The sequence below is a fragment of the Nymphalis io genome, chromosome 9, assembly GCF_905147045.1.
Source record: "Nymphalis io chromosome 9, ilAglIoxx1.1, whole genome shotgun sequence".
NCBI lineage: Eukaryota > Metazoa > Arthropoda > Insecta > Lepidoptera > Nymphalidae > Nymphalis > Nymphalis io.
Window position 1 is genome coordinate 3006506 of NC_065896.1, and position 9152 is coordinate 3015657.

At 35.4% G+C, this 9152-nt stretch overlaps 1 protein-coding gene across 1 annotated transcript; it reads right to left on the reverse strand.

The window, feature by feature from the left end:
• Positions 1-1657: 1657 nt before the first annotated feature.
• LOC126770800 (chorion transcription factor Cf2-like) lies at positions 1658-8797 on the reverse strand. Its single transcript, XM_050490368.1, has 10 exons — positions 8734-8797; positions 8213-8501; positions 7801-7995; positions 6920-7060; positions 5839-6029; positions 4460-4655; positions 3528-3624; positions 3094-3287; positions 2451-2554; positions 1658-1840 (listed from the first exon to the last, which is right to left on the reverse strand). Exons 2-10 carry the CDS (start codon positions 8490-8492, stop codon positions 1805-1807), a joined length of 1434 nt encoding a protein of 477 aa, XP_050346325.1. The 5' UTR covers positions 8493-8501; positions 8734-8797; the 3' UTR covers positions 1658-1804.
• Between the last annotated feature and the right edge of the window lie 355 nt (positions 8798-9152).

Consider the following 9152-nt stretch of genomic DNA (forward strand, 5'->3'; position numbering starts at 1 on the left):
TATATACTTGTATCAAATGATTATTAACATATATAATTCAATTACAGACATTTGCGCCAGAAACATTAAACTAAAAACACAAATAACAAAAACAACACAGTGGTATATAAAAATTGCATTGTAAGTTTACTTTATATTTTCAAATAACGAAGAACTATTCAACTTTGTACTTCATTTCTAATATTAACAATTAAGTATTAAATACAAAAATATACTTAACATCATTGCACCTAGTAAATTCAAATTATTAATAAAAAGGTTATCCCCCATTGTAAACAACTAGAAGCATTAATAAATATTGCCACATATAGCTGTGTATCCACCTAAGAAAAATCGGCAACTTTTGTGTTGGTAAAAATTTTACGTTTTTATAACAAATTTTACATTGTAAACAAAATGCAATTTTTGCAAACCCAAAAATTGCCAGCTTTTTCAGTAGAAACCCACTATAATGCTATAATTTTTTTATAAATAAATATTAATTTGTACAGACAACAGCTTATAAACAACAATAACATTCTATTTTTAAAAATATTATATACTATTATTTTATAATGGCCTGAATATAAGCTAATGCTGCGCTACGATAAGTTATAAATAAAATAAGCAATATATTGAGCCACTAGAGTTAAAAACTATTTAATAAATGCGCCATATAATTTCCCGGTGGTGGCGAAGAGTAATCCACAACGCCCTGCGAAATTACTCCTCAGACAAGTCTATCCGTTATGTTATTCAAATGGGTAACGTTTATTATTTTCTATGAAAGTAATTTAGTATAGTTTACCAATAATTTACTATTGTGAACGCTGCTTTGTAAAAAACATTAAAATCGTTTTAGAAAAAACGCCAATTATTAATATAACGAAACATTATTTATACAATTTTGAACCTTTATCACAATTTTAAATTTATATTAATAATATGTTGGCAACTATTTACATATGAATATTTACAGAATAATATCTATTGAAGAGTTAGATAACAGCGTAAAGTTTTTATTTCAACAAAAATACTAAACTTCAGATATTTTAACCCGACACTCTTAAATCGAAAAAAATATTTATTCTAAAAGGCAACACTACATTTTTAATTACAACTCTAATCACTATATTACGTTGTAAATTAGTATTTATTTAAATAATAATTATCTACAAATATAAAAATTTAATAAGTCATTACATATTTTCAATCGGACGAAGGGTAATGAAAAGGATTTAATCCACAATAATACTAAAAAAAATAATGAAAAAAGTGTGTGAAATACACACTTTTTTTAAAGAAAAAGTTTGTGAAAAACGTAAAAAATAAAGTAAAAGCCTGTAAATGTCCCACAGCTGGGCTAAGGCCTCCTTTCCCTTTAAGGAGAAGGTTTGGGCATTATTCCTAAAAGTCAGCAAAATATATAAAGTCCACAAAGAAACCGTACATGACAGGTTTTCATTTTAAGGGAAATTTTTGCACACTGAAGTTTATCTAAGTTATAAAACCAGGAAAATTAAAATGCTTGATTATCTGTGGTGTGGGTTAACGAAAAATATTGTGGGTTGGATATTACGTCCAATTCCAGTCATCATTTTAAAATTAATTTTAAAGGTACTGAATTGAACCAAACGTACAATTTATTTTATTTCTAAACCAACTTTGTATATGGGCCGTAACTTTTAGAATTTTATATGCTGGCAACATTCTTAAGTATTTTCTTTTCATTTTTAATAACTGGTTATACGTTCACAGCCTACTGTCAAAAAGCGTCTTTCGCGGCTGCGATAAGGGTTAGTAAGTCATTCTTTTCGTCGTGGGGTCAAGAAGGCTCCAGTGGGGGCGCGGGTACCGACTGCTGTAGGAAATAATATAAAAATATTAATTATCAAATCTTAATGTGCAGAAATTTTTGTGTTTATGTTATAATTAAATCGAATGTTTTTTCTTACTTTTACACAATATCATTATAATCATATTACGGGAATAATTATTATACAATTAACCATAGACAACATATAACAAAAAAATACTTATAAAAAAATTACATAAATAAAAGTTAATATTATTGTTTGAATTAAAAAATTTTTTTTTCAAAAACAATTGAATTTTGAACTAAAAATCATAGTATTATAATCACCTAGTAAACAATAATGTAACATTGTATTGGCGCAACGTGCGATTCGAATTCGGAACCTCAAGTTTCGCAGCCAGAAAAATTAAAGGCACAAGGCCAAAGAGACAGTTACGTAGTTTCTTGAAAGAAAGATATGCGATCTATGCAGATGTGCCGATGCAGATTTGATGATAGTACATAAATCTGGTCCCTTTATATGTATAGGTAGGAATATGTCAATACTATAAAAAGTACTAAAAATTGTCTATGACCTCGTCTCGATATCTTCCATTAGTAAAACGTTACATAATAACGTAATATATTACATAGCGGTCTGTGATCGCCGGCGTACCTGCGAGAGCGGCGGCGCGGTGGCCTGCTGCGACAGCTCCGCCTTCACGCGGCGCGCGATGTGCGAGCGCGTGTGCTTGCGCAGATGGTCCTTGCGGTAGAAACCTGTACATATCATTAAGCATTATGTTTGAACCAATTTCTACACTCTTGTTTATTATGCTTTATAATGCCATGTTGTGGTTTACGGGGTAAATAAGTAAAATCACAGACATAAGAAACATATATAACTATTAGGAATATGTCTTACTAGTTTATAGAAGTAATTATTGTCTATGTAATCATCTTAGTCTTTGATTAGTATCTAAATAATTTGTCAGATTGCCAAAAGGCTTTGTCTATGGCAGATATCCTCTTAGCAATAAACACGTATATATAGAGTATATAGAAATATAAGAGACTAAAGACTTAGTATTAATAATACAATAACATCTTAGATACTGTAGTTATCTGCGCATGCACGTTATAAGTTTGAAACTTACAGTACCACTGTCTATGGTGTACCACTGTGGGAAAAGTTAACCACTTACAAACAGATAACTATTTTATCCTTTAAATTATAAATAAATTTAAAAATAATCGTATTGTAATAAGAATATTTTTTACTAGGTAATTTTAAGTCAATTATTATTTTTGAATTTTACCTTTCCCGCACTCGTTGCAGACGTGCCTCTTCTCGCCCGAGTGTATAATGAAGTGTAGAGTGAGCTGCTCCTTGCGTTTGAAAGCCTTCAGACAGACGGAGCACACGTGCGGTCGCTCCGGATTGTGCGACTGTTTGTGTCGTGTGAGGTGGTCCTTACGCTTCAGCGCAGCATTGCAGATGTCACAGATGAATCTGGGTACATATATAAGTCTGGGTATATATAAGTTGTGAAGGATGTAAGAGATGTACCAATACATTACCTGTGCCCTGTTTAGGTATAATAAGCCTGTTTCCATAAATATTTAAGGTGAAAATTCAAATTTGTATACACACAATACTCACAAGGCAAGACATGAAGAGCCTAAAATTATTATAATTTTTTGATTCAAAGATTGTATAAACTTCTTCTGTAACAATGTTAAAAAAAGCTACCTTCGTTCCATTGTATGACCCACGAGATGTTGGTCTAGAAGACCACGTTCGGGGTACGCCATGTGGCACTCTGGGCAGCAGTATAGCGTGCTCCCGTCTGAAAATATAACAACAGTCATATATGTAACCAATGAACTTCGCTGATTCATTAAAACTTTCAGTTCAATAAATAATAAAAACAAGAGCTGTAGTCGGGCACCCGTTGGAACGAAGTACCTTTCGCTATGAACGTGACGCGCGCCTAGTCTCTCCAGTCGAGTCGAATATCATCCCATCGGACTAAAAGAGGAATAAAAGTGTGTTTGCGCATACATTATGCTCTGTATTATTATCATAAGTCTTTAATTTTGTTATCAACCAATTTACTATATACGTATTAATTATCCTTGATCGCACTTGATATGAAACCATAGACAATTTAATACTTTTTACTGATTCCGCAGTTGGTTAGTCATTGCGATTGGCCGTCATTGCAAATACTTCAATATTAATTGCTGATATCAAAACAAGTTAATAAATTTAATAATATATATATATTTTTTATATAAAATATTTTATTACTTCGTTTTATATAATACATTATTTAAAATAAATTTATTTATTCTCTCCCACAGACCATAATGTTTACATTTTTTTTATATCTTAATAATAAATACACTTGTATGTGGGAAGCAGGAGCCCAAATTAGGTTGCCCTGTACTAAGGGTCTCCTGGATCCTCCTCTTGGGTTAGGAACTATATTGAATATAACGAGTGGTGAGATATTATAGTAGGCGAAAAAAAAATGCCAAAAATCTTTATTTAATATATACTGCTTATTGATTGTCAAATGTCTGAAATAAATACCATAGACCTGAGAAGAATTGTTGAAAGAAACTGAGTGGGATTTATATTTATTTATATATCTATCTAACAACAAGAAGATCACCTACCAAGTGCAGTTGTAAGTCGTATCTCCCCTGGTTTCGGTCGGGGCTTTTTCTCTTTGAGCGCTTTCTTCTTTTTCTTCTTCTTAGCGATCGAGATCGTGTTGACATTGACTGCGTGGTTCGACTGTGTCGTGTGAGTCGTAGGATTCACGATCGTCGCTGTCTGAACCACTACGCTGTTCACTACATTCGTTGGAACCTAATTGCAATTAAATGTCAATTTGAGAATTACATTCATTCAGTCGCTCAAAAACTTGTAGTAGTACCTACATTTAGATACCAAGAAATATTGGCATTGAAATATACCTAAGCGAAGACTTTTGTTTAGAGGAATTTTTATCCCCGTGATGAATTTAGAAGCGTTAAAAATAAAGCGTATGTTATAAGTGGTATTTTCTGGATTCGAACCAACTGACTTCATTTAAGACCCTCGTATGCCATCTCGGCTCTGCTGACCAATAAGCTAGGAAAGAATCTGGGACAGCTTAGGACACCAAATTTATTTTTAACAGAAAAGGAAAAAGAGGTTCTAAAGTCGACACGTATACTTTTTTCGTAATGTATATACAATGCATAAATTGTTTGCATTTCAATACTCATTGCGTTTAAAATCGCTTTGTAATAAATTTATTTAATGGGTTTCCTTATTTCTTATTAATAATAATTCACTGAATAAAGCATTTTTAGACTATGCTCAGGTATCAAAATATAATAAATTTGACGAGCCGGTTGGCGTGGTTGATAGAACACTTGCCTTTCACGCCGAAGGTTGTGGGTTCGATTCCCACCCAGGACAGACATTTGTGTGCATGAACATGTCTGTTTGTCCTTAGTCTGGGTGTAATTATCTATATAAGTATGTATTTACAAAAGAAAAGTAGTATATGTAGTATATCAGTTGTCTGGTTTCAATAGCACAAGCTTTGTACAAGCTTAATTTGGGATCAGATGGCCGTGTGTGAAAAATGTCCTAGGATATTATTATTATTATTATTATCAATTCAGTTAGGTAGGTTCAGTTACAAACAATACATAAAATAATACTAAAGAATATTTTTTTATATATATATTACACTTATTTTGTTGTCTGTATGTGTTAAAATCCACCAACCCGCATTGGAGCAGCGTGGTGAAACAAGCTCCAAACCTTCTCCTCAAAATGAGGAGAGGAGGACTTTAGCCCAGCAGTGGGACATTCACAGGCTGTTTCGATGTGTTAAAAGACGCCTAAAGTACAGTCCATTAGCTATAAAATTCCTTCTATCGCTTCAAAATATTAATGATAAATACTACCTATTATAAATGAATCCTTTTTGATTTCGTTCAGTAATGTTGGAAAACTAAAGTGGCATTGTCGGCTATTCCTTATTCCTCGTACTTACAGAAGTTAGCATAGAAATAGGTGGTAGCGAGTTAGTGGCGACGGTGACGACGGTGGGCTCCTCTCGCTTGCCATCAGTAGCAGTCGAGTATTTCAGCAAGTGGTGTAGCGGTAGCGGTAGCGCTGACAGATAGTCTGCCACCCCGCCACCTAGCGTCTGCCATGTCGAACTGTCTGTCACATCGCCTATACCTGATGAAAGGAAACAAAGTGTTTTATGAATGTAAATAACATCACGTTATTTAAATCGACAATAACTAAAAAAAACGTGCTTCTAAATGAATACCCTCAATAGTAAACAACAATAAAACAAACAAATTTGTCTACATTCTTCAAATATTCATATAAAAATTACGTATTTCAAAACGTATACTTATTTTTCCAAGAATGAAATGTTTCAAAGTTACAGTTTTATTTATATTTTTAAATTGCCAACAAAGTATACACATGACATAACACACCCGAATCATTTAAATCATTAAAAAAATAACTAAATACATAAAAGTAGCGTCTGCCCACAATTTCGACTTAAATTTGATTTTAATTACATTTATTGTCACTTCTGTAAAACTGCACTTTTTTCTATAAACTGTGAAGTTGTAATTGCCGGCTACTCAAATCCATACCCAAACGTTTTCCGTCAATTATTTGTAGATTTTTTTATTTAAAAAAATAAGTAACTACTTACCGTTTTTTTTACTGAAAAACCCGAAGAAATGGAGTTAAAAAAGTACCATTAAATATGAGCGAGGTCGCTCGCCCAGGAAATAATAGTTATGTGAAATAGTCCTGTACATATTGTAAATTAATATAATCAAGAAAAATAATCAAGAGGGCTATTTAGCAGATCTCATGCAATCGCATGGAATATGTAAATCTATAGTTTAATTATCTTTACTCATTCTTTCATCGAAATAGGCCATACTAATTATTAATGAAAATAATATTAAGTTGAAAAGTGATAAATATTTTCGAGAAAAAAATAAGTTCAACGTTTTATGTAATTTGCAGTTATTATCCGAAATTGCCTATAAGCTTCGTATTAGCGATACTACACTGTAAATATATGTATGTATACTGACTGATGAACTCTGCGGGCGCAGTCAGTTCCCTGTGGTTGCGACCCTCTTGTTTGATCGCTCGCGCGAGTGCCGCACCTTCCTTCGGCTCATGCAGCACAACCAGCAGCTGCTGCGTGCCCTGCTGCAACGGCGCTTGTGACACTGTTCATATCGTCATCATTATCCTCAGTTTACAGACAAACTGTATCATAACTTTATTTTATTTGTATTCGTTTTAAACCAGTGTTAGGAATGTTTATTATGTATTTCGCCTGAGTGGGTTTAGCCCACTTCTATACCAGTTACTGTATCTCCAAACATCAAAACTTTGATATTGCTATGTTCCGGATTAAATGACGATGAGCATGTATTATTGAGATACAAGGGAAAATATTTTACATACAAGGGTTTTCAGTACACAGACGGTGTCAGAAATGGTTTATATCGTTACCAGTGTATGTGTGCCTGAAGGTAAACCAACGTAAGGTTAACATTCATTCACCACTCTTCTTAAGATTAATAAACAAATAATAAATAGAAAAATGTTCTAGAAAAGTTAATGTTTTTAAGTTAGAACATTATATAGAAGCTAAGATGGCCTAGTGGTTAGAACGCGTGAATCTTAACAAATGATCGTGGGTTCAAACCCGGGCAAGCACCACTGAATTTTCATGTGCTTAATTTGTGTTTATAATACGTCTCGTGCTTGACGTTGAAGGAAAACATCGTAAGGAAACCTGCATGTGTCTAATTTCATTGAAATTCTGCCACATGTGTATTCTATCAACCCGCATTGGAGCAGCGTGGTGGAATAAGCTTCAAACCTTCTGCTCAAAAGGGAGAGGAGGCCTTAGCCCAGCAGTGGGACATTAACAGGCTGTTACTGTATATTTAGTATTTACCCTGGTGTTGTTGCATCATGGAAGCCATCAGGTCATGATGCAGCTCGTCGCGGTATTCCCGCTTGTCACGTTGTTCTCCCTTCAGCACCGTCTCTTGAACGTAGCCCACTTGCCCTCCTCCTCCGTACGCGATATTTCCCACGTTCACGGTGGAAGAGGTGGCCGTTATACTCTGGTATTTCACTCCTGTATTTACTGCAATAAGGTTTTCGTTTGTTGTAATTTTTTCTATCGTTTTTTTAGTATTTACATTTCGAAGTAAAACTTTTATTGCATAATTAAGGTTTTACTTTTACTGCTGCTGTTATTTATTTATATTTTCACAACGAGACGATACTAAAATAGATCATAAATTTAAATTCTGTAATATTTACCATATAGGTACACGAATAGAATGAACATTTAAACTTACCGCTATGTATAGGCGCGATTCCCGCCAACGTAACCGTCCCCGGCTGCGCATTGCTGACCACCACCACGCTCTCGGCTTGCCTGAACTTGACCCCATCGACGGCGACGCCTGCGGATGGCGCCACCGCGAACTGCACTCCACTTCCCGAGGCCTGGTAACGTGTCTCCTGCACCACGCTGCCACCGCCACTGCCCTCGTAGCCGAACTTGGCGGCGAACTGGTGAATGCTCGGTATCGCCGTCGCCGACGGAATGTGGCCGGTAAACGGCGCGAAGTTCATGGCTTATATCTGAAAACGCGGACATTTTCAAGGTTGCGTGTACTCGATATCAGGTAACGCCAGTGAAAGGGTGCGGCCCCGGAGGGCGCTCACTCAACCCCCGCCGTTCTGCCTCACCCCAGTCTCACATTTCTAACGCTTTATTTTTAACCGCGCTCCCACACCATCGACCGTGAAACCGGCCTACGGGCTAAGGAGCACGCACGGGGGAATCGCATAGGAGTTATACGAGAACCATTACCTTGTTTCTGTCCCAATTGCGAGTTTTCATCACGTTTTATTTGTCGATCGTGGCTGAAATACGGTCCGGGTTGTATGGCGGGGTGCGCGGGCAGGCTGCGCGCAGGCGGAGCGCATGTGCGGTACACGGAGTGGGCATGGGGGTGCGGCCGAGCCTACACGTGTTTCAGGACTTGTTGAGACCCCTTCTATGGGTAAACCATGAATGGTATTTCGCGACGAGGGGATGGGGATATTTAGCCGGCTTCATAATAGACATTAGATAGCTTGGGTTATGGACGTCTCGCCGGTTTTATAAAATTACACTTATTTCTTTATTTTAAAGCAGCGATTAAAATTTATAGAATTTATTATTGTGTAGCAAACGTGCTGCATCTTACCATACTTAGAAATATAAATATATATTAAGCTAAGCCAGCG